The sequence below is a fragment of the Ambystoma mexicanum genome, chromosome 3p, assembly GCF_040938575.1.
Source record: "Ambystoma mexicanum isolate Mex_15411 chromosome 3p, UKY_AmexF1_1, whole genome shotgun sequence".
In the NCBI taxonomy this organism is placed as follows: domain Eukaryota; kingdom Metazoa; phylum Chordata; class Amphibia; order Caudata; family Ambystomatidae; genus Ambystoma; species Ambystoma mexicanum.
This window is the reverse complement of record NC_090925.1, coordinates 911,915,237-911,941,772: the sequence shown is the minus strand read 5'-3', so window position 1 is coordinate 911,941,772 and position 26,536 is coordinate 911,915,237. Positions and strand designations below refer to the sequence as shown.

General features: G+C 44.6%; 1 protein-coding gene across 1 annotated transcript in view; it reads left to right on the top strand.

Annotated features, from left to right (window-relative positions):
* LOC138581100 (uncharacterized) overlaps positions 1-26,536 on the top strand; it is a 604,063-nt gene that overhangs the window by 217,770 nt on the left and 359,757 nt on the right. The window contains exon 3 of the mRNA XM_069652175.1: positions 5,854-5,890. Within this exon, the coding sequence (XP_069508276.1) occupies positions 5,854-5,890 (37 nt within the window). The remainder of the gene's footprint in view (positions 1-5,853; positions 5,891-26,536) is intronic.

Below are 26,536 nucleotides of genomic sequence, written 5' to 3'. Positions count from 1 at the left end.
TTGAAATATAGCCCAGGCTTTGGCCGGCTACACACTGGATTTCTAACTCTGGAACAGCTCAGACAGCTAGTAGACCGAACTGGCCGCTAGCAGGTCGGCAGGGCTGCTTGGGCCAAGGTCATGGTAACCGATTATGATTGATGTAAAACCCGTGGGTCCCTGTCATGATCTCTGAGAATTTTTCTGAAATAAACTGCAGCCTAATTACCTCCAAATGATGTAGTTAGTACCTTTTGTATAATTCAATGTGTGTTTCGTGAAGACATAGGCAATACAAGTGCACCCCTGTGTTCAGGCTTGTATTATTTTGCATTCTATAGTTTTCCATTCAGGATATGGAAAATAAAGATGCAATTATATTCTTTTGGTTTAACGTGTTTCTATATGGATTTACATGTAGTCATATTTCTTTACAATGTAATTTGTGTACTTTGCAAGTAAACTCCATAAGGTGGTATTATTGTCGGCCAGTGGGGAGATTTTAGGGCTGGAGAGATACGGTCCCTGGGCTTGAGGCCAAGGATAAGTCTTGCAGCCCTATTCTGGATTAGCTGGAGGGGGCGAAGAGAGGAAAGAGGGAGATTTAGAAAGAGGCTGTTGCAGTAGTCCAGCCTGGAAAGGACTAGAGCTCTGGAGACATTGAGCTTTTGAGGGAAGCTGAGAAAAGAAAGAGGTTAAAATCTCTGCTCACTGTTTAGCTTAAGTGTGTGATCCTGGGCAAATAATGTAATTCCACTCTGACTCAAAAGACACAATGGATTCCTTATAAGTGGTTAATTTCTCACTATTTTAAAATAAATGGAGCAGAAGGTAAAGTATGCTACAGGTTGCTACAGTAATTGTTTGTGTAGTTGTACATGGTTCTGTCAGAAAGGCTCCAAAGGTTTGTGGGGAGCTGTGTTGGTGTATGTGTGGTGGGTTTATTTGGGGTTTAGGGATATTTAGTGCAGACACATGCCTAAGGATGGTGCATATTACATTGTGTATTTAGCCTCTGTTGTTTTGGTACATAGGATGTGTGTTATGGTAAATTGTCAGGTAGGTAGAGATAGTATGATTTTGAAGTGGTTATTGTTAAAATATCTCTCTTGGTCAGTGGCAATTTTGATTGCATGAACACACCATGCAAGTGTGGGAATTTGTGCATTTTACACAGCAAAGGCACACAGAAAAAGGAAACGTTTGATTTTTTATTTTATTTGTCGGCGACTCAGCTGGAAGCCGAGCACCAGAGGTGCAACTGACAAGGGAGGCAGTGACCAAAGGAGAGTGACTCACCAGAGCAGCCACGAACCAGAGAGTACAGCTAGAAGGGAGATGATATGTAAGCTGGTACACACAGTTTTACTTTTTTTGTTTTGTTTGCCCACCCATTGACTGCCCATGTCCATGTTAATATCTATGGTGATTCCTACCCACTATCTGACCCTCTCGTCCTAAAACACATCCGTCTGGGATCTCTTTGAGTTATCTCTATCAAATAGTAACATACAACCTTGGCCTGCCAGTGTTATATCTGAATAGTTTGATGAGCGTTGCCGTAAATGTCTGCTGTAAATGTCCAAAGGCTGTAATAAAAAGGTCTTAACCAAGTGTGCCTTCAACCACTTGATTTATATCTATTCTTTGCACAGTGGGCCAGTTTAAACAAGCATTGGCAAAGTCGGCTGTTTTAGCTGGTGTAGAAGTAGTGTGAGCCAGGCATGGTATCAAGAGAGACACAGACTCAAAAGTAACAGTTTGAAAACCTTACTTATAACTGTTTGTAGGGTTGTTGTAATGCCTATCGCTCCCTAACTCTAATGGGGTTGTTCTCTCAACTGATGCTTCTAAGGGCCGTCGATGTCCGTAAGTCCAAAATCAAAGTCTGTCTGTGTCAAAATCTATGCTTGCCCTCACTCTTAAAACAAATGTGAAATGTGATGTTAGGTCTTCTTAAAGAAAAGAAATGGTGGGTCAAAAAGAAATGCAAACCAAGGATGGTTTCAGGTAGCCTTATTGTCAGGTTTAGTACTATCAGTTTAAAAATAGTTCAACACAAAGGGGTGCCCCTGGGAGCTTTCGGATAGGGATCTTGCAGCAAGAGAGTACAGTTTACAATGTCTCTGGTTCTCTTGGGGGTCCCTTCTCCAAGCTCTGACCCCTCTTGTTCCCAAAACGAAGAGTCACAGTTCCTTTTAGGCCTCTCAGGGTTCCCTTCCCCAAGTCTAGGTCTCTCTCTTTCCAACAATGTCTCTTGTAGTTTCCTTTGGGCCTCTCAGGGTTCCCTTACCCAAAGCCTAGGCCACTCTTGTCTTAAATAAATATTCACAGTTCCTTTCAGGCCTCTCAGGGTTCCCAAAATACTCACATCAAAGTTCACAAACACTAAACACAAATGTTAATCTTGTCAGGATGTACCTCTCAAAGCACTGTTTCTTCTTGTGAATTTTTAACAGCCTTTCTTTCACTTTGGCGATTTCGCTACTGAGTTTCTCTCTTTCATTGAAACTCACAGAGTAGCGCAGCATCTGCGGGCAGTTTCCTCGGGATGTGTGTGTCCAGGTCAGGGTCTCACCACATGCCCCTCACACATCCATGGGACCTGCACATGCCCCAGGGGAATGAGCACTGGCCTGGATATGGCCAAGAAGTCACAGCTTTCCGCTTTCCCCAATCTGGCTCCATGGAGACATGGTCCCCTCGCCACGCTGCAACCCCTCTGACACACCGATCCCTCTGACACACCGGGTCAGCGTCCTGGCGTCCCGTTCTCCTACGGATCCTCTGTGCTCCTCCTGCTGCAGCCCCCTGTTCCCTGGCTTCCATGATCTATCCAGCAACCCGAGCTCACTCAATTACTCTGGCAGAAACTCCACCTTTATACCTTAACAGAGGGTCAATTGGAATCAGGTGTGTATGGTTAGTGTCAAATGCCTGACCCTGCTTGACTCTATTAAAGGGCCACCCTACTGGTGTAGTGTAGGCCTCTCCAGTCATATTCCTCTGAACAGTACTGTTCCTATGGGTAATCTTTCTAACTCTCAGTTGCCTCTTCCTCATCCCAGTACATGTTTGAAATGGGGAGGGGGAGACAGGACAAGACGAAAATTGATATTTATGGGCTGCATAATCATATGATGATAGACAGAGGAGAGAGGGGAATCCCCTGGCCCTGTTTTTATACAAATCGGCTGATAACCCCTTTGTTAAGTCACTCCCTACACCTGGAACCCTGACATGAAAATACTGGTCTTGACAGCACCCCCTATGGTATGAATTAGGGAAAGATAAAAAGGTGTTGAGGTCAAAGCCATGCTTTTGTCTCATCTGACCCTCCTTACTGCCTGTTTCTGTTCTGGTACGATATTTCTGCTTTCCTCCTGGATCAGGGGCAGTGGGACCTGCATATACCATGAAGGCTTCAGGGACTTCTTCCTCCTCGCCCATCTTCCCTTTGGTATACCGCAGCTCAATGGGGTCTTCCCATGGGCGCAACTGCAGTCTGCCCTACCTAGGTGATCCTACCTCACTCATCCACCCCCAGCGTTGGGATTCAAAAGTGATGTCCCTCCCTTGGCCACCTGAATAGAGGATTCTCAGGGTCTACATGGGAGAATACCCCCAGGTTTCTCACAGTAGTCAATAGGCATGGACAAGCACTCCTATTAATATGCCCAGTTAATCAAACCATTTTCCAGATGTGGACCTCTTATGGCTAGATAGTACTGTTATGGCAGTGCCTTGAATATACCAGTGCTTTGTCTACACAGAAATCAACATTTTTGTCTTTGATAATCTTTACATTCAGTTGAAGTGACTGCAGCCCGATGATTATTTGCAAATACAAAGTCTGTTGAGTTTAAGGTACAGGTATGGGGTTGCCCAAAGTAATTAATTTGTTTTGAACAACTTATATTCATAAATAAAATGATTTATAAAGAGAAAATGATGCTGTTTAGTCATTTAAAATTAACATTAAAGCTTCATCTGTGTAGCTGAATTGACTTCCTGTACTATTTCCCACTTCCAGCTGCACCTCCTCAGGGGTACTCTTCCTTTTCTCACATTCCCCCAGAAGCTCACTGTCTCCAGAGCCCTGGTTCTCTCCAGGTTGCACTACTGCAACAGCCTCTTTCTCAATCTCCCTCTTTCCTCCCTTTGCCCCCTGCAGCTACTCCAGAATAGGGCTGCAAGACTTATCCTTGGCCTCAATCCCATGGACTGCATCTCTCCAGCCCTAAAATCTTTTCACTGGCTCCTGTTGGCTGCAATGATCCAATTCAAGACTCTCTGCATCATTCACAAGGCCTTCCGGGGCCTGGGACCACGCCATCTCCAACTTTCCCTCCCTAAATACTCGCCTGCTAGAGCCCTACACTCCTCTAATTCCACCTTTCTGACTGTCAAATGCTTCTCCAAGCAGAGAGAGGTTGCAGGTCTCTCTCCTCGGCTGGTGCCACCCTTTGGAATAGCCTCCCTGCCCTTCTCAGACTTGAGCCAGACCTCCTTAAGGGCCTCTGGTTCTCTCCAGACTGGACTACTGCAACAACCTTTTTCTCAATCTGGCTAACGCTACTTTTTGCCCCCTTCAACTAATCCAGGACAGGACTGCAAGACTTGTCCTTGGCCTCAATCCCAGGGACTGCATCTCTCCAGCCCTGAAATCTCTGCACTGGCTCCTGGTGGCTGCAAGGATCCAGTTCAAGACCCTTTGCATCGTCCACAAGGCTTTCTGGGGGCAGGGTCCATACTATATCCAATTCGCTCTGCCTAAATACCTTCCTTCTAGAGCCCTTTGCTTAGCTACCTTGTACTCTCTAAGGGTCAGACGAGAGTGGGGGGGGTAGATCTCTTACCTCTACAGTTGCCTCCCTCTGGCAACGGCCTCCCTGCCCCTCTCAAACTTGAGCCAGAGCACCTGAATTTCCCGAAACGGCTCAAGATCTTCATTTTCTCCTCTGCCTTCTCTCCCCCTCTTCCTTGCTAAATATCCTGTCTGCCTGCTCTGACTGGTTGCCAGGTACCCCCAGAGTCTCACAGGGTACCAGGTCCCTCCATGACCGTTTTCCTGCACTGCCTCCAGGCCTACTGGGCACTCAGGAGCTGTAACTGTATCTCCTACTGCCCCCTGCCTTCCTGCACTTACCCAGAGCTATGCTGCACTTGCTGCACTAACTCAGAGCAATGGCGCTCTGACCGGACTTTCCTCTACCCTCTGCCCTACACTTCCCCACCTTCTTTTCCTCCTGGCACTTTTGTTGTTGCAGTTGCATGATCCGAATGACACATGACCTAGTAGGATCGTTTGTCCTGTCTTCCCACTGTCTCCCCCTTCCTTGTCTTGTGGCACCAAAAAACACTTATGAATATCAAATCATATCATTCATGTAGGAACATGAAATGTTTACCTACTGACACTATTTAGGGCCGAATGCAGTTCAACATAGTGATTTTTATTATCATTCCAGGCATTGCCTAGTCTAGCTAATGCCCAGTTCTGCCCCATCCGCTCTTCCCCTACCTCACAGGCAATCCCACTTCCTCAGGTTTGGATGCAACCAGAGTACCACTAGTTCTTTTCCCCACTTCCTAGTGAAAGACTATGTGTGGCACTTTTTTAGGAGTTGGTCTACAGTGCAACCGCCATGATCCTCCCCCACCTGTGACTGCATGATAAGGTAGATTGGAGGGTTTTGGGGCGCACGTTGACATTTTCGATTGAGACAGTAAAAACTATAGAGCCAGAACTGTCAAGGAGTGAGAATTCTGATGTCTGCTGTTAGTGTTAACAAAGAACCCCCAAGGTGAGATGCTAGGATTCTCCTTGCTTTCTCTCGCTAAATAACGAACTCTCAATTATCTCTCTTGCAGCTCGAATTCCCCAGTCTATCGACGATTATGAGTATAAGTGAGTACTTTTCGTTGTTCCCTCTCTTTCAAAGTTCATGTTGAAAGTTTCCAAAGGGATGCACTGCCACTCCGATAACCTCAATATTCTTGGCTTCTTTCTTTATTCAGGTTGCATTTATAATGATTTTCTTTTATTTGTTACTACTTCAATGTTACATAACACCTGTACTAAACGATTGTGACCAGTAAGCAAAACAGATTCTCTTGTTCCCTGAATGAGGATTATACGTTTGGGAGCATCCGGTGTTTGAGGATTAAGCCTGCATTGAGTCTTGTCCGAGAGATGTTTGTTTTTTTTTGTCCAGGTTCATAGTATCTGAGTTGAGGGTTTGCTTCAGCATGGACGCCATTTGGGGGTGGCCAAGGGTAACAGGTGCGACCCTTGACTTCCCAGTGACCTGTGGGCTTTCCTTCATGACCCCTGTTACGGGAATCACAGAGGCAGATAGAAACACAGTGGGCCTCATTACGAGTGTGCCGGTCCAGTAACAATGGCGCTGGTAAACTACCGGCACCGTTGTTACCGGACCGGCATACTCCGAGATCTGCGAGCGGGTGCCTTTCAGCCCGACAGGTCGGACCTGGCGGGCGGAACAGCACCCGCTCGCAGACCTAGGCGGATGCACCAATGGGACTCAAATGGGAATGGGGAGTAATTTTTGACAGAATGAGGCCCAGTGGGTATTTACTGCAAGGGTCACTGCACCCCAACCTAAGCGGCTGACTGCATTGAGGCAGCACATGTATTAAACGTATCCACTTAAAATTCTATATTGTGGCCTGTACTGTGTATTGTGGCTGACGGAGCCCCAGGCAGCCAGGGACGCCCAGAAGCAAACCACCTGCACCAATCTTTGTCTCTAGAGCCACATATGCAGGTTCTGCTCTGGCCTGGGCTGTCATTACGCCTTGAGTCTAGTAGAAGAGCGAAGCGCGGGATTGGTCCAGCATTCCCACATACCAAAATGCAGCTTGTAAGTAAATATAGATTTGGCGAGGGTGAGGGGCAACTTACACATTAAACAGCTTTATAATCGGGTTTGGGTGCTTTTGTTCGGGATAGGTTTCCACATGCTATCTGAGCTGAGGCACCTTTCCAGGTTTACAAACACCCCTTGTCATTGTGCTACTTTAAAAAATCCAGCCTTTAAACTGAGTTCCCATCCACTTGTCATTTTCAAAGTCTCTGCAATGCATTCTGCATTAGAGTTTTCACTGCAGCACGTTAAAAAGCCTCTATTTCGAGCATCCAGATGGCAGCATTCAAGCCTTTAAAATAGTTTAATTAAATAGAATGTGCACCCAGGCAAGGGTGCTTAGCCAATCAGGTGGCTGGAAGAATGTGCGTGAATACACATTCTCTGCCAATTGCTTCAAGCCACCCGAGGCCCTTACCCAGGTGGTCCAATTTTTTTTAATGTCAAGAAGCAACAGGAAGCCTCTCCCTGTTGACCCCTCCACCCCAAACCAATCCTTACTTTGTGCTCCAGTCCCGGAGCATCTCCCATCTTCCATCCGCCGCCGCAGAAATGCAAAAGGGACTTAGTCCCTTTTACCCATAGCAGTGGCCATCTTCTGTTTTTTTTTACTTCCAAGGGGGAAAAACATTTTCACCTGTGAGAAACCAGAAAGTGTCTCACCCACTAGTCCCCGGGGATCTTTCTTCCAGGTGGCCAGAACATGGCCATCGCTTTTGGAACCAGTTCCTGGGGGTGGACGAGTGTGGAAGGATCACCTGGGTGAGGGGTCTTCGGGGAGTGGGACACCAGATGGTGAGCCGCGGTATACCCTTCCTTGTAATACCTTCACCCCATCCTACCAGGTAGGATATTTAGGAACTCTACCCCCCCCTCCCTTTTACAACAAAAGCACTTTCTCACGGACAAGGCGGAGCATGAGAGAACACTTGGAGCGAGGCAAAGCACCAGAGGAAACAGCAGTTCCAAGATGGCAGTTTAACGAGAGAAGACGGCAAAACAGAAGGGGGTCGCAAGGAGGGAAGTTCCCTTGACATTTTCGACAAAGAACCATTACTTTCACGAAACCTCGAGAATAGAAAGCGTAAGACCAGGAAACCAGGCTGAAGAATCCTGCATTGTGTGACCTTCCCCTGTTAATAATCAAGGCGTGTAGAAGCACCAGTCGCCGTGATACTGACCTTGGCTCCAAGAACAAAGCAGCGTCAGTGAAATCAACACAGCCGGTGAGTTGGGGAGACTGATACAAGACCGGTCTCTGTTGAAGCCAAGGTTTCAAGCAGCAACGTTGTATGGCGAGTGCTGGAACAAACTTTGTTAAAACACGTGTGATACGAGACACAAGTAAAGTTGAACTGCTGATGAGTGATTGAACTTTCATAGCAAGATACAATACCTTTGACAGAGTGGTCCGGCATCATGTGTGTGCTCAGTCGAAAGTCTCTGTAAGGTCCAGCTGAGAATTGGCAAAGTGAAAATGAGAAAGAGAGCATATCAAGAAAAGAGTGAGTAATTGTGAATCGACATGGTCCTGCGACGGGTTGAGCAAAATCCCATGCACAGTCGAAAGTCTTTGATTTCTGAAGTAGAGAAAGTTGGTCCGAGCCTGACATAGGGAGATCAATTGAAAGCTTTGTTTTAAATTGGGTCTGAGCCCGGCAAAGGGGGATCTGGGGTTAATCGAACATCACCCAAGAAGTTGTACATGAGTAAGAAAGCTTGGAAACGTAGAGAAAGTTGGTCCGTGCCCGACAGAAGGAGATCAATTTAAATCTTTGAGTTAAAGTGGGTCTGAGCCCGGCAGAGGGGGATCCAGGGTAAATCGAAAATCACACAATAAGTTGTACATGAGACTCCTGAGGAGAAAGGAACTTTTGAATGTTTGTTTGTCGCATCAGGCCCTCTGAAGTAAGAGACTCTGGATGGCAAAGAGACTTTGACACAGAAGGCCCTGATTCTGAGATTTGAACTACATCCTCGTGCTTGACAAGCCATAGACTGTGCTAAGCTCAATAGTGCCACCTTGTCCTCTGCTGAAAACGTGGGAAAGGGAAGCCAACGGCTTGAATATCCTGACATATCATTTCTTGAACACTTTTGTTTTGCATAACATTGTTTCCCTCAATCTTTGTATTTCGAAGTAAAGATTGGCAATAGGTATATGAGTGTAGGCTCTTTTTATTTTGACTAGGACTTCGTTATTATTTGATGGTCGTAGCTTGCTTCGATCTTTAGATTTAGGATCAGATAGGTGTTTTTCAAACCCAACTGAAGTTCAATAAACACCCTTGAACTGCGATCACCTGTGTCTGTTTTACTGTTTGATACCATGCCTTCCTTACGCACCTTAGATAAACCCCAGGGTGCAAATGGCTTTCACCCCCTCTGTGAGGGGCGGACATGGGCTTTAATGGCCCACATCCATCACTGAGGTCCTTGCTTCGCTCTGCGCTACTTGGGCTTGGGCTGGCAGGCTGTTAAAGCCCATTTCCGTCCCCCACAGTGGAGGTGAAAGCCATTATCCAGCACTCTGCTTTCTTTTGGGAACTGTGAGGAATATGAGGGCATCCTCACTTCTTTCCCCAATATATCCTCCTCACAGGTGGCCAGAGAAAGGCTGTCGCTTTCGGATCCTGACCCTGAGGGTGGATATGCAAGGGAGGATCACCTGGGTGGAGGATACCTGTGGAGTGGGCATGAGACACCGTTGGGTGAGACACAGTATCCCCCATTTCCTTTTTACAAGGACCCAAACATCCCCCAAGCCTTTATCAGGTATTATCAAGCTCTTCCCTATTATTCGAAAAAACACTCTCCCAATATGCACCAGTCAGATACTGAGATGATGAAGAGACAACCCAGAGTCATACATCCTTTCTTTATTGACACAGACATGCACAAACACCACTCTGATACAGGGACGAGGAAGAGGGATGCCGAGTTCTATGACAGTAATTCAGTAATAGAACATTGCCTGCACCTGGGGCCTGGAGGGTGGTATGATTGGCCCGCTCAGGTGAGGTTAATGAGATCGCCTGTGGAACGCTTGCAGGAGAAGCCAGAGGGGAGACCAGGGGACGCATGGCCAAAGGGTCCAGGAGCTGCAGAGTTGTCACAGCGGAAGCGGGAAAGGTCTCCGGTGGCAAAGTTCTTCTTCAAAACCTCCAGGAGGTAGAGGGAGCAGCGACAGCTCCAGAGAGCCTGTCGACACGGAGAGCAGTACCCAGAGACAGCGTACTCTGTTTTGTGCAGCTTGGCTCACTCACGAGTGAGCGAGGGACCATTTAGGTATAGTGAATGCTGGTTCAGCTTAAATCAAAGGCTTTTGATGATACAATAACACAAAGGCTAAGAAATTTGAATAGAAAGGCTTGTGAATACCGAACTGTGAACCAGATGAAATTGACAAGGCTAGGAAAGGGCCGGAGAAACTGAAGTCTTTGCAAAGTGTGAAAAAGCCCATGAGCAGAGTGAAAATTCCCACCACGAGAGTAAACTGGGAATTTGATGGCAATGTATGCAGTGTGCTTGAATGGAATGAAATGAAGCTGTATGTTTTGAATACCAAACAGAAAGAAAACAAGTGTGACTAAATACGAGTTGAATTGCAACCAGTTGGTGATATTCCCTGATGCAGAGGAACTGTGAATTGTGTAAACTGAAGAAAAGAAGCATTGGCAAGTGCCATAACGATATAAAGAACTGTGTACACTGAAAGAATAAGCTGTGGTAAACGGCTTTGAGAATTTTTGAAAGAATAACAAGCGAATGGTCTCAAAACAAGTCTTGAGAGAGTTTCAAGAGGAAACCCCAATATCACTGTGAAGCTGAACCAGTGGTAGTGTAACTGTGAAGAAGAAGCAAGTAGGGTGTGTCAGTTGCATGACCTGTATTGGGTGGACCTTGTGGTCCGAAAAACTGCGTCTAGACCAAGAACGCTGACCTAAAGGAAAAACCACTTAACTCACCCATAAGCTTGTGTTTGACTGTCAAGGAGAACTTGGGTGATCTGAAATTGTTGAAATGTACTTTTGTAATATTGGTGAAATATTGAAAGGCAACCCTGCCAGAAAAGCTGAGAAGAATCCCAAAGAGTTGTGTTGGTTTTTGAAACATTGAGAGAATTGAAAGTGCAGGGAAGGGAACCCCTCTTTTTGACAAAGTGAACCATCCTGAATCTTGGAGATGGGAAAATCCCTTTTCCAACCACGAGCTAGAAGAAGCTCTGAACTTTTATCTGAACATTTCCCATTTTGATACTGACATCCCTACACATTATATTATAGTAGCTGTGTGGGCAAGTATAAGTTTTGGCCATAGACAGACTTTTGTTTTGGACTTCCTGACAAAGACTCTCCTTAGTTTCAGTTAGGTAGGGAAATGCCACCTTATCTTAGGACAGGTTAGGCCTTTCCCCAACCTTGCCGAAGTGGTGGTGTCAAACTGAGTGGGGTGCATTTACTTTGTTGGGCCTACGGCAGTAGAAAGCTTGAATGCATTACTTGAGAAACCAAACGTAAAGATGGCCCTGCGGAGAGCACTCTTTACTTTCCACATCTCCCACCATGTGTGCCTCCCTCAGCAGCCTTTTATTGGCTACAATAAGACTGAGGATAGAACATGGGGTATGAACTCCGGTTCTGACTACGATATCATGCCGATGTAGATGTGGTGCGCAAGGCAGTCGTTGAAACAAGGGCCATTCCTCAGCCCGAGCAGAGCAGCCATCGGATTGCATTTGGAGAATGGCAAAAGTTGGTGCAGTTGGAGAATGGCAAAAGTTGAATTGCACAAAAGCAGAGTATGGAAGCAACTTTGGCCCAGAGATGGAATTGGCAAATGAGCAATAGTGTTGCTGGGAGAGGAAGGCAAGTGAGGGCAGAGGTGGCATTGGCCCACACATTTCATCTGGTGAGTGCATCCTAATATTGAAGCATCCTAATTCAAACATTTTAAGAAGAATATTATCAGGGCATTTGAGGACGCACTTGTCTGGGCATACGTTTGCAAGTGGACATGAGGATTTACTTTACGTGTGGTGATCTACAATTTGTTGAAGGTATTTACTGCCATACTGAGGCATTTTCTTGGCATGTGATTATAGCATGTGGACATTTGAGGTTGCACAACACCTGCTGTACCTGTGCGATTGTTGTGAATTTTGTTTGTAGGGTCGAAATAACCTTTATTTTGTTGGAACTGTCTGAGCCCAAATTTTAGTTGTGCCTTGCTATTCTCATTAGCATTGAACTGTTATCAGCGTTTTAGCAAGAACTGATTGAACAATTTGTGACGCTAGTTAAACCTTTGGTGTTTTTACAGAAATTTGGTGTTCCGTAAAAACTGAACTTAAGCTCCTGAGTATTTCTTGATGCCCGGTTTGCTGAACTATTTATATCCCTGCAAACGTCATTTCTAACCTGTTTTGATTTGATAGAACATCTTCAGCAAACCTTTGCCTCATTTACATTAGATCAGAGCGTACCTCTAACTGTCAAGCATAGAACCCAACTTCAGATAACAACACCCCAACACTCCACTCATGCTGACCTCACCACATTCCATGTACAGTGATGTCATCACCTCATCCAAGATACATTACTACACTTCTCCCTGCTTTCCTTTGTTGAAACAAGAGAAATTCCACACCAAAACCACCACCGGACAAACCCCTGCATACACGTGTGGCCAGCACGTAATGCACCAACTTACCAAACTCCACTGACAACAAGAAGCCGTCACCCAGAGAACACCTATACCCTGAACACTCCAAGGACACTCCAGATCTATCCAGATCTATGAAACAGGAAAAGTGCTCAACCAAAAATCATGGAACACATTAATACTTACATGGTACCCCCAAATACTATCTAACTGTGCCATAACAAATTGGGCAACATAGTGTAGTAATGTATCTTGGATGAGGTGACGACATCACTCTGCATGGAATGTGCTGAGGTCAGTATGAGTGGAGTGAGAAGTGTAGTAATGTATCTTGGATGAGGTGATGACATCACTGTACATGGAATGTGGTGAGGTCAGAATGAGTGGAGTGTTGGGGTGTTGTTATCTGAAGCTGGGTTCTATGCTTGACAGATAAGAGGTATGCTGGCTTGAAGGGGACATGCCAATGTTGTTCCTGGATACTATCTTACAATAAACCTACTTAATATCTTACCTGCTGGTCTGGGTGTTCTTCAGGTACCAAGATATTACAATAGGTCAATAAGAATATGAATAGAAGAGTGTAAGATGACGAGCTAGGAGCAGTGTGTGGAAGCGTATTGAGGGCAGATCAAGGGATGAGATACTTTATTCCCCACTTCTCCCTATTAAACACATTCCGGGTATACCCCTTACAGGGGAGAAGGTCTTTGTACAAAGGATGGATAGGCTGGGTCTTGCTTTTTGGCATGATCTCTTTCCAAATGGGCAGTTCTTAACGCTGGAAGAATTTAAGGCCAGAGGGAAGTGACGGCACTAGACATTATTTACTTACTTCAGGCTATGAGTTGGGTTGAAAGATAGGTTTGCAAACTTTCCACAGGAGCCTCCTGTTTCTCAGTTATTGCACAAGCTGATTGACACAGGGGCTAGGCCCAAGCTGTCTCTAAAATATACTCCACTATAGTTGATAGGTCCGCTAGGTGGGCTGGAGATTCTCGGGCTCAATGGCAGAAGGCGCTGGGTGTTCCACTAGTGGATGATGTCTGGAGATATTGTAAGCAGACTGGAAAGGTGGCCATTTTAAGTGAATTAATTTTAAGTTTCTGCACCAGTTTTATTCAACCCCTGTGGATATTCACAGGTTCTTCCTGAAGTCACCAGAGTCCTGCCGGAGATGTGGTGCCTCTCCAGAAAACCTTTTACATCTGGCCTGGTCATGTCCCCAAATACATTCCTTCTGGGCAATTGTGTTTGAAATGCTTGAGAGAACTGCTGGAGTACGGGTGGCTCCATCCCCCGTTGTAGGGCTCCTGGGCCACACACGGGAGCTGGCAAAGTAGTTTAGGATTTTTCTTGGTTTGTTGTTACTACTGGCCAAAAGAAGGGTAGCTATTTTGTGGGGGAGGGGCCGCACCACTGTATATGAGTAGTGGAAGACAGACATCGCTCATTGTCACGACTGGAAAGAGACTATAGTGCTGTGATACACCCAGCCTCGAAACCTAAAGACATCTCAGGGCCATATGTTGCATATTTACTGTCAAATGGTAACAGTGACACTGGGGGATCCGATTGCTAAATTGATCCTTCTGCCTGGAATTGGTCAGCTTATTTCTCTCCTTGGCTGTAATTGTTCTTATACTTTTGTCGGTGGGTGGGGCAGAAGCAAGGGGTTGTGGGGCAGTTATGTGCTGAACAGTTTTTCGATTTGTACCAAGAATTTAGAAACTAATCAAAACAGTTACAAAAAAAAAAAGATGACGAGCTACGAGTACAGAATTAGAGACATGAAGAAAAGCAGGTTCAGGAAAGTGAGATAAAAAAACAGATTGTTAGGAGGGAGTAAAGAGTGAAGGTTTTGATGAGAAGAAACTTGAGTATAGACAATCCTTTCTTAAATGTTGGAGATAAAAGGAAAGGGAGAAATATATGGATAAATAACAAGCAGGGTAGGTTCCAGGGAGTATTGTTTGTATCTGAATAACTATAGCATGTTTAAAGAGGATGTCACAATATATCAGATATCAGATTAAAATGTAAGGAGGACAGCCAAGGTTGATGCGGTCTGTGTGATGGGGAGCAAGATTTAGCAAGAGGAAGAGAATCAAGAGTAGATTGAAGATTAAAGTGAAGGGTTGACACAGCTTGATCAGGTCAGAGAGAAGCAATTGTATCAATGGGAGGTAAAGAGGAGGTCAGTAAGGATAGAAAGAGGAGGAGTCAAAATCACAACATAAAACAAGTACAGAAGAAGGTACAGAGGTTGGAGTAGGAGGTTGAACTGTAGGGAAAGAAAGGAGGGAATGTTCGGATAGATACAGATGATGAGCAATGACAGGAGTAGTGAGTGCGAAGGAAGAGAAGATGAGATTGAGAGAAGAGGCAGAGATATTAGATGGTGGAAGGAATTTTACCAAGATGAAGAGTCGAGGAGAGAAAACAGTGCAAAAGAGCAGTAAACAGAGGTGAGATGGAGATTAAAATCTCCAAGAAGAAAGTTGGAAGAAATGGATAGGAGTGTAGAGAGGTGAGAGTCAAAGTGTCCATCAAGACAAACATAGCTAAGAAAACTCCACTATCCAAGCACAGGTCCTATCCCACCTGGTTGGGGGCAATGCACTCCACGAAGGCATTCCCTCGTCCTCGCTAGTGCCCCTGAGAAATGTCCTCCTACAAGCGGCTGCACACCTCATCAAGGGTTTACACAGATATGACCACATCACTCCGGCCCTCATCGATCTTCACTGGATCCCACTGCATGCACAAATCACCTTCAAGTCTTGCTGCATCATCAATAAGACAGTCGCCCTCAAGTCACCCAGCTACCACATGGAGAAACTCAGCATCTCTGGATGACAGCGCTCCACCAGAAGCCAGGACATGTGCAGACTTTAAATCCACCACTGCAAAAAGGAAAGACCAGAAAACAAGCCTTCTCTGCCTAAGCCCCAGGTCTATGGAAGCTCCTCCCCGTCAGCATCAGACTCGCCCCCAAACTCCTACAATTCAGAAAAGAACTCAAGATCCACCTCTACAAGGAGTCTCTCCTTCTCAACACCTAGGCCATCATCCCACCCCTCTCTCATCCCTGCCACCCGGTACAACTGTACCCCTCCTCTGTACCCCTCTGTATCCTACCCCTACTGTATATCTGTTCTGTTGTTACCTCTGGAAAGCACTCGGTACTGTTGTAAACCTCTGTAAAATGCTCCGTTGCTTCTCAAAGCTAGGTCCGCGCTCAATAAATACCATAATACTAATAATGATCATTTTTAAAAGTCCTTATACAAGTTCAGTAGTGGGCCAGAAAGTATATAAATGTTATATAAGGAAAGAGACAGAGGTTTAGCAAAAGAAGAGAAATGGTATTCAAAGGAAGAGAAATGTAGTAGTTGGACCCTATGAGATGATAGGAAACAGGAACTGTGATAAAGAATACCAACACCACCGCGTTTCCTCTTCCAGCAGGAAGTATGAGAGAAATTTGTGGTAGACGAGCCAAGGGAAGTCGGAGTAATAGACTTAGTAGGCGTGATCCAACACCACCGCTTTTCCTCTTCCAGCAGGAAGTATGAGAGAACGTTGTGGTAGAAGAGCAAAGGGAAGCTGGAGTAATAGACTTAGTAGGAGAGATACAGGTCTCAGTGATACAAAGAAAATGCATGTTAAGGCGAAAGAAGAGATCTAGAGTAACATGAGATTTTTTATAGACAATCCAATAGAAATGGAGGCTCTAGGGGAAGAGATAAACTGTGATAAACAAGGCTTTTCAGGTTACAAGTGCAGGCAGATGAAGGAGAAGAGGGACTCGTAGAGTGGTGAACTGGAATAGTGCAAGTCATGAGGTAAGACACTACTGTGTTAGCCAGAAAGAAAGACCATGATGCAGAAAAGCAGAATAGGAAAGGACGAAGAGCGGAGACTGATAATGCCACGAGAAAAGCAATTTAGGGGGCAGGGTATTTGGTGAAGTAGATGAAACAGCAACAGGAATCACATTACAAACAAATCAGAGATAGAGTGAAAAACGAGTTATGGCAAAATGAATGCAATAGGGAAAGCAGAACACCCTTAGACAGGTCACCCTTTTATAAGGACATCTGCAGGGAGGATGCTCACGGGAGCTGGAAGATGTAGGTGAGGATTATCTGTCATGTCACCACTCCTGAATGCGACGCAGCAGTGTCTACTGCAGTGGTCTGATAGGAGGGAGCGCTGGAGGTCCCAGTGTGATGGCGGAGTGGTCTTCCACTACACCGCGGGCATCAGCCCTCAATCCCAAAATAGAAGAGGGGAAGAACACAGGCAAGCCAGATGTAAGTAGAAGTTGCAATCATATGACGGTTCCTAGATGGGGTGTGTTGAGAGGGACCATTGACATCAGTCTTTACGTGCCAGAAATCTATTGAATCTTTTCTTTTCCTTTTCTGAATACTTGTGATTATTTCAAGTGTGCTTTTAAAATGGTACTTTAAAAATGTGGTCCGTTTCGGTCTGGTTCAATAGAGCTTTAGCTCCGTGCCAGAGCTCTTGAAGATGCTAATTAGAGAGGGTCGCTGCTACTAGCTGCCACAGATTAAGGGACGACAGTATCCTGTATCTGTCATAGTTGCGGCCATTTTGTACAAGTGAATGGAACATTTCAAGTTGGGGAGAGACTTTTGAGTGATGCCTTTAAGAGCATTTTTTTCACCTGCTTGGTCCATTATTCAGTAAGCAGGACAAAATATGCAAAAATTGTTGACTCCATTATTTTAAAAAAATTGTATTAAAAATGTTTCAGATACAATACAGTACGGTTCATTGCATTCGGTATCTATCTCTCAGACTATTATCAGTATATCATTTAAAAACCTTTTGCTCACACTCCAGAGTATGATTGGAAGACTTTAGGAAATCGGGTGCATACACAATGGTTTAAACAACTTTGAAAGCTTTGGCTGCTAGATTAAACACTGCCTTCTCTTTCTTTAACATTTGTTAAACCTTTGATGTCTGAACTCTGTGAAAGGTAGTGCACAGAATGTGCATTTAATAGTAGGAATGGGAGCACTCTGAGAGTAACAAGACTGAATTGACAATGGGGATCATTACAAGTTTGGCGGTGCAGGAAAAAACAGGTGGTCATTCCGTTACCACCACTTTATTTGCTAATGGAATTACCGCTGATTGCTGATTTTACCGCACTCCAGAACTACATGTTTGACCTTAAAATTGAGGATTCTCAACCAGCATCATATTGGAGCTAAATCTGGTACTTTAAGATAAATTACTGCTCGCTGTAATTCCCAGAACATCCCCATGGAGAGCCCTATGGAATCCAAAAATGGTGTGTTCTTTTTTTAATTGTAATTTTTTGTTTAGTTTACAAAAAAACAAACTTTTTATTACAGTTACATTTATCCTTTGCTTGACAGTCCATCATATTACTGCTTGAAGGAACTAATCAGATCCTCGTCATTTTTTCTGGTAATATGGAGTCAATGTAGTTTATCACTGCGCAGGTCAACCGTGTATTTGCTCTTGAGATTAAATAACTTCACCACTCTTCTAAATTGTTGTTTATTGGAGCATAGTTAGCAAGATGTAAAGACCTTTGGGCTTTAGTAGCTGGACATTAAATTATCAAATGTTTGGCTGATTCCACTGCATTGATGCAGTATCTGCATTGATTATCAACGGTGTCCGGGTCACGCCTCATCATTAGAACTGCTTTGGTCTTATACAGATTAAAACACAGTCTCATAAATTGATTGCGGTGATGACGTGAGGGAAATTTGCATAAGTATTTGGGGGTTTCATCGAGACCATGCGACGAAGTTCCCAGGTCTTGTATAGATATCAACTTTTTTCGTTTGTTGTTGTTCTGAATCCAATTCCAGCGTCTTAATTTTATTTTGGCTCTTTGTGGCATTTTTATGACAAGCTCTTCCGTCAGATCTGCAGCTCTCATTAACACGAGGATTTTTTGTTCCCACGTACTTGTTAGATCCGTCATGTTGGTACTTGAATTTTTTTGTAGAATTTCATAAGGGTCAGCTACTGATACCATTCTCATTTTCCGCCATGCGGAAATGAACTTCTACAGCACAGTGCCGTATAAAGAATCTAGGCCCAGCTCATAGCGGATCACTGTTATTGAAAGATTCTGGGGTAGGCATAGCACTTTTCGCCAGAATTTACCCTCTAACTTGCACCAGATGTCTGCAGGTATATTCCATCCGCCTTCACTGCCAAACGTTATGGCTGGAACAACTTTTTGTAGGTAAAAGGAGAGTAATGGTTTTAGCGTGAATTTGCCGTATGATGCATGAAGTTTGAGTCCTTGTAAAGCGAACATTGTTATTCGCATTAACAGCTCTTGGGTCCAGTTCCATTCACGTATTGAGATGTTGAACTGCACACCAAGATAGCAAATGGAATTTGTGACGTCTAATTTTTCGCTATTTAATTACCAACTAAAGTTTTTTTTGCTTTGTGAACATCCACTAATAATTGGCATAATCTTTGATTCCTTTGTATTTATTAATAGGTCGTTGTTATTGCAGTACATTTGTAGTGCATTTAACGATTGTTGCAGGCCGATTTGTGTGGTATCCAACAAAACAATGTCGATATGTGACCCAGGAAACATGCTGGTTGTTTATCTTTGGAGGGAATATCCCCTCTTGTGTTCAGTCTTACTCGGAAGGAGGTGTTAGAGTATAGTGCCATAATAGGTTGCAATACCTCTGGAGGGCATGCCCATGATTGTAGTTTCTCCCATAATTTCTGACGATTGATAGTGTCGAAAGCTTGTTTCAAGTCTATAAAGGCAAGAAACACATTTTTGCCTTTCCTCATGGATTCTAGTTTTATGGTATTTAAGATGATCAAATTTACTTCGACGCTGACCCCCTTTGTGAAACCTGTTTGTCGTTTATCGATTACCTTTGCTTGTTCGGCCCAGAGCGCTACCTTCTTTTGAAGGAATGCGGCAAACACTTTTCCTATTGTATCGAGGAGTGTGATAAGACGATAATTCGCCGGATCGTTACAGTCACCCTTTTTGAATATGGGCACTACTATTGCCGTGCCCCAGGACTCAGGTAGGGACTTACTCGTTGCGATCCTCTCGAACAAGGTGGCGATGAATTTTGCCCATAGAAGACTGTTTGCTTTCAGCATTACGTTGGAAATGCCATCTGGACCGGCTGCTCTGGAGTTATTTAATTTTTGGATGGCACATTTTATGTTCTCCGTTTTTTCAACAATGAGCCAATTACATGTACCTTCAATGTCTGGTATTGGGCATGGAGTACTCTGTGAGTCGAAAACAGTTGTGTAATAGGAAACCCATCTTGCATCATTTACCCCATTTGACATATCGTATGCTGCTTTTACTGAGCCAGTGTTGATTATTTCCCATAGCAATCTCGTGTCTTTCCGCATGATGAGCTGTAGCATTGTTTCATCTTGCTCCTGGTCACGCTTGGTGTTAAAGGCTTTTAGCCAATTTCTATATTGGAGCCGTCGTTTTTTCATTTAAATTGCACTATAATTCCCTTTGCCTTTTTTTTTATCTTCAATAGGTCACCCTGCAGTTGTTTATTTGCTTGGCAGATGGTTACGCTAAAGGGATGCCTGTTAGATATTTGGTGTACCTTTTGATTTGTTGTTTTCACTCTGAACTGCATCAATAGCGGGCTATAGTTGGTATTTGATGCCAGTGTAGAGGTTGACATGTATTTTTCAATGAACGTGTTTAGTTGTTTGGTGTTAATTCTCAACCTAGATACTGAATGGTTTGTTATTATAGGTCCCATATATTTGGCTTCAGAGGTCAATTTTTCTATCTCATACCACGTCATCACTAAGGCATTGTGATCACTTTTTGTGGTTTTTGCTGTTGTCAAGTGAGTGATTTTGCTTTTTAAATTTCTTGACACCCAAATATAGTCAAGTGTTTTTGAGCTGAATCCACGGTCCCATGTGGGTGCAGCTGGGGTGTCTCCGTTCGTGCATCCATTTATCATGGTACAGTTTCTTATCGTCATCTCATTCATCCAACGGACTCCTCTATCTGCTAGTTGAGTACTTGTCGAAGTGTTTGTTTTATAAAATAGACTTCGTTCCTTGACCCAGGAGTAGTTTAGATCTTCACATATGATTATTATTGGATTGTTGTAATTAATTAAGCATTCATCGATTAATGCGGTGACGGTCGCTATTAGATTGTTTTGGGAAATCATCGCTGGGTTCCAGTATACATTAATTATTAGTAAATGGCAACCAGTACTCTCATTACTCGCAGGGAGTTTTACCGTGGTTGCTGGAGTGAACAAGTTCGGATTTACGGTCTTTAGAATGTTCCAATTTAGATTGTTTTTGATCATCGTGATTAGCCCAGCGAATGGGCGACCAAACTTGTTCTTCCCAGCTGCATTAAACAGTAATGTATATCCGTCGCTTGTTGGTTTGTGTCGGAGCCACGTTTCTTGTAGGCATATAAGCATGCATTCATCTATTTGTGGCCATCTCTCTTTGAAAAGGTGGACGAAGCCTCTTGTGTTCCAGGATACCAAACGATGGATAACAGTCTTTCCTAGGATGTTATCCTAGTGGTCACCTATCTTCTGCCCATGGGATTTCCATCGTGAACATCAGGGGCCTGTTTGAACAGGCTCCGGTGAAGCTCTCAACCGATCTCTTAGGTCTGCACGTTTTTTTTCATCGCTCCTTTGAACCAGCTGACTTATATTCGAACTGCTTTGATGGAATAAACCTTCCTCTGCAATAGTGTACATCAAAGCCGAAGAACATCAGGTCTTCTTTGGCGTCAAGAAGTTGCCTAACAATTAGTTTTGACTTAAGGTGAAGAGTAACCCAGTCTAATCGTGCCTCCGACATATATTCAACAACTGCAATGTCGTCAGAATCTATTGTGCGCAGAGTGGGTATACTATGTAGAAGCTTGATAATATTTCGACGATTTAGATTCACATAATTTTGTTCATTTAAAATATTCTCAAGTTGTAGTTTCCAACTGTTAGATTTTACAGATTTAACAAATTGATCAGCACTTGTTTTATTTTGCCCTAGGCCTTTGGCCATTTGTGCCATTGTCAATTTTGGATTTAAATTTACAAGTGAGATCGGTTTGTTACTTGCCTTATTTCCTTTTTGGCAGGTAATTATACTTGTTACTTTGACATTCTCTGCTGAGGCTTGACTTTTGGTAATTTTGTTCTTCATTTCCACTATTTTTAGAGGTGAGTTTTGTGACCTCTTTCCAGAATTCACATCGGTCATCTTATACACATTTGTTTTTTCACTAGTTGTAATGTCCCCGTTCGCCTTTGTTAAATCATCCTCATCATCTTCGACAGAATAAGTTGAAAGATCGCAGAGATCGATCGAAGATTTGTTCTCTGCGTCTTCATCCTCATTTTGCTCTTCTCTCATTCTTTTAGTATGTGGTGCAACCATCATGTTCGGTTTATTGACCTTTTTTGTTTCATTCGAGCTGTTTCCCTTTTTTATCATTCGGTTCTACATGCTGATGGGAGGAGGGGTTGTGATGTTTCTGATGAATCTTTTTGCCTCATTAGTTCTTGGTTTCTTTGCTTTCGGTGGATTTTGCCTTTGCTTTTGTTCCTTGTTGAATGTTTTGCTTATCTAGTGCCTTTATCGTTTTTGCTTGGCCTCTGAATATTCCAAAGGATAGTTTAGTAGTCAGGTCTTGCAGGCCTGGGTCGATTGATGCTTGAGAGTCCCTCATGTTTGAGTCTATGGTTTCATTTGCCTTTGTATTCTCAGCCTCATCGTTTGATTGGATGTTCTTTGCAGAGCACATTAGGACAGGCTCTGAAGTTGTCTTCTCTGAACACGCTGGATCAGTTCCCTCCTTTGAGGCCGGGGCGATCATTGGTGTTACTTGTGTGGTTGACGTTCTGCAGGGAACAGAAGGCTGTGTTACAACTTGCGTATCGATGGTCTCAATAATAGGGGGTTCTCTAGAGGTATCATTTGTCTCAAGAGATTTTGACATTGGCTTCTTCGTAAGCTTGTTTGTGGCTGGTTTGTCTGCCAAGACGGCCATGGCATCGTGCTTTGATGTCATATTATGTCGCATCCATTTTGTACATTCTATGACAGCCTGCATAAGATCAGCACATTTTACTGTTTATTGTGGCCAGCAATTAAATCTGGTCATTTAGGGAGTCGTGTATCGCCTTGTACAACTTCATAAATGGTAGCATAGCAATAGATGTTGCAGCTAGGACGTTGTTATGAATTTGCAGCCCGGCAGCTGTAGAGAGATGGGCTTTGTTTTTAGAATCCATATCTGAGTCATTATCATGTGTGACCGAGGCGTTGGAAGATTGCATGCTCACTTTGGGGGTCTCATTTGTTTTTGAGCATGGAGTTGTTTTCCTTTTGTCTTCGTTGGTAATTTTGCCTCCAACAGATGTTTTCCTTTGGGGTGTGCTTGTCTTTGAGAGCGGAGAATTTAAGTCCGATCTATTGTCGGAATTGGTCATATCACAAGCCTTTCCATATTTGTGGATGAAGCTCTCTTCGAGTCTCTCTCGCATCGTATGAAAGTCTGCCTTCAATCTTTCTGTTATACGCTCTTCTCTAGCGGCTAACTCAGATGCAAGCAGTTCTTTATTTTTTGGACATGTGTTTATTGGCACGGCAATGCTTCCGAGACCGATTTCCACTTTTTTTGACATTTCATTATTTATGTCAAGCCTCGCAAGTTTTTCTGCTGGTGAGTCTTTATGTCTTATTCCGTCGACATGCGGCCGTTTAATGGGTCTTAAATCGATTCCCATTTTCGCATTGCTTCTCAGGGTGGAAAGACTCTGAGAACAGTTTTCAGTATTGTCTGTAGTTCTTTGTGTCGTTGGAACCGACATGTTCGAGCACAAGAGTTGTCGGGATGTGGAGATATCAAGTTCGATCGTTGGGCCTGTAATGCTAATGTCATGATCTCTGCTTCCAAAAGGTCAGGGTTTTCCCAACTCCCTTGGAAGCAGATCCATAACCCAGGTTCCGAGTGCCAACCAGTCCCAATTGGGACCTTTTGGACCCAGTCCTGGCACCAGTGGCACCAGGCTCATAAATATGCCCAGTCCCAGCGCTTGAAGCGCCAGGCTCATAATGCTTGGGTGGACTTACCTGCAGCAGACCATGCTGCTTACTTGCCTGCCAGTTGAGCCTCTGATCCTCTTCTGTTTGGAACTACTTTTCCTGTTGGGTGGGGCAGGAGCCACTCCCAAGGTTCAGAACACTGGAACTCTTCTGGAAAGCAGGAACTCTTTTCTTACCTAGGCGTGGCTGTGGAAGGAGACACCTAAGCACTACAGGAGGTTATTTAAACCACACCCGATGGATGAATCTTGCTTTGCGTTATTCTGCATCCTCTGCAGCAGAACGCTCATTGTGTCTTCTGCATCTGATCCTGGGCCTAAGGAAAAAGGCTTACCATCCTGAATCCAGTCTTCAGCAACACCTAAAAAGACAAGAAAGAACAGGTTAGCATTACGGTCTTCAGTGACAGCGCTTCACTTACCTGGTCCATCGGCTGTCACCAACGCCTCGCGCTGCATTCCGGCATCTGAAAGACAAAGGCTTACCTACTCTTCGTGCGCTCCGGAGGTCTTCGCACTGCATTCCGGCATCTGAAAGACAAAAGCTTACCAACTCTTCGCACGCTCCGGAGGCCTTCGGCGCTGCATCCCGCATCTGAAAGACAAAACAAGGTGCGTTTAAAGACATTGGGGAACTTTAATACTCACGTGCCATTACTCCTTTCCACATCTAACCCAGTGGGTATTCCGGCACCCTGCAGCCGCTCCGAACTTGTACCTGCAAAATAAAAAGACAGTTAGAGCGCATCGTGAAGCAGGGAACAAGCCCTTACTTACGTGCTTCCAGGCGCTTCTATTCATCACACGGGCTCCATCTTCAACTCACTTCAGCCCGTCATCCGCCATCGCCAGAACCCTGCAAAACAAGAGACATCATTACTAAAGACTTTTAAAGACATTAGAATTACTCGAAACTTACCGTTCGTGCAGTAAACGACGGACAGCAGTCCTCTGAAGTCAAGAGGCCTGCTCCCCTTATCCAGTGAAGAAACTGGTTACAGCACCCTGCCCCAAGGCAGATGGAGAGCACGGCGTTCACTTACCTAAGGTGAGAGCGTTAACCTTTGGGGTTCTACAGGAGAAGAGAAAGGGAAGAAGAGAGAGACATTCAATAACCCAGTTCATTAATCCCATATTTTCTATCTGCAGACATCTTACCCTTCGAGTCAGACATACAGTGCACAGAGGTCCAGCCCAAAGAGCCAGCCGTGTGTTACACATCACCTTTGAAGATACGGTATACGCCCAGTCAAGACCGGCGCCTCTACGGGAATCAGGTGAGCGTTACAGAACGCAAAGCCTACCGCAAAACTCCCGTCCAGGCGCTATGGAAACCTCGGATACCGACCAGCTAGCCCAGTTACTTGGGGAACTAAGGGCAGAAGTGCATGCAGCCCGTCAGGAAACGAACGCTCTAAGAAGGGAACTGATTATTTCCAAGGAGCGAACAGATGATCTCGCTAGACAATTGCTTCAGTCACAAGCCGGACAGACCCCGTTACCCGCATCTGGGGGAAATCTTCCTTCTACATCCTCTATGAATCCAGTGCAGATCAACCTACCTGGGAATGTACCTCTGGCTCCGCCCGAACGATTTTCTGGTGACCCAAAGAGGTTTGCAGTATTTATCAATCAGTGCCGGTTGCATTTCTTATGCCGGCCAGCAGCCTTTCCAACTGATCAAGCTAAAGAAGCTTTCGTGCTTTCGTACCTTAGTGGCAATGCGGCAGACTGGTCGATCCCTCTAGTAAATCAAGATGATCCGGTCCTCCATGATTTTCAAGCTTTTCAGCTCAGTATGGAAAAACTGTTCGCAAGACATTCACAGGGGCAGGCCTTGGACAATGAGCTTCTTTCGTTGCGACAAGGTAATCAAGACCTTTTGGCTTATATTGCGTCTTTCAACAGACTGATAGTGGAAACTCAATGGCCTGAGGACAAAAGGATTACGCTGTTTTATAGAGGTCTACGTGGATAGCTCAAAGATGTGTTAGCCCAAGTAGTGAATCCCCCACAAGATTGTTCGGACTATATAGACTTAGTCGTTCAAATAGATCACAGACTGCAGAACAGGAAGGCCGATCGTTCCAAGTTTGATGCTCGAGTATTTTCCAAACCGCCGACTCCTTCCAAAGGAGTAGACTCCGGGGAACCCATGCAAATAGGGGGCCTGAAAGGTCCTCTAACACAAAAGGAGCGGGAAATGAGAAAACAGTTGCAATTATGCCTCTATTGCGGAAACTCAGGGCACTTTCTTCGAGACTGTCCGGTGAAACCTGCCAAGAAGGCAGTAGGAGCTGCAGTTACCAAAGTTACAAACTCTGAGCAGGGAAACGACCTCGCCCGACAAGAATAGAGGTCCTCTTGCCGAGCGTGAAAACCAGTTCCGTGACCTCGCATTTGGTGATACCTATGGTCCTCATTAGCCCTGATAATCCGGATCGATTACATGCAATTGAAGCTTACGTCGACAGCGGTGCCATCGGCAATTATGTGGATCATGAAATGGTTTTGAGGATGAATCTAACTCTTTGTCCCAAGGCTGTAAAGGACGTCATTACTACGGTGGATGGAACGGAGATAGCCTCCGGACCAGTAACGCATACCACTCAAGAAGTGACGCTAGTAAGTCAAGATGGACACCATGAGAAGATCGTGTTCGATGTGATCAAGGCTCCTCAGTTTCAGATTATTCTAGGAATACCTTGGTTAGAGAAACACAATCCTCTGATCGATTGGCGAGCAAGAACGGTCCAGTTTCCAGAATGTGTCTCTACTTGTCACCCTCCACCTGGTGTTGCACTGGCAGCAATTTCTTCAGAGACTCCCCAGTTACCTCCCGAATACCTAGAATACCAAGAT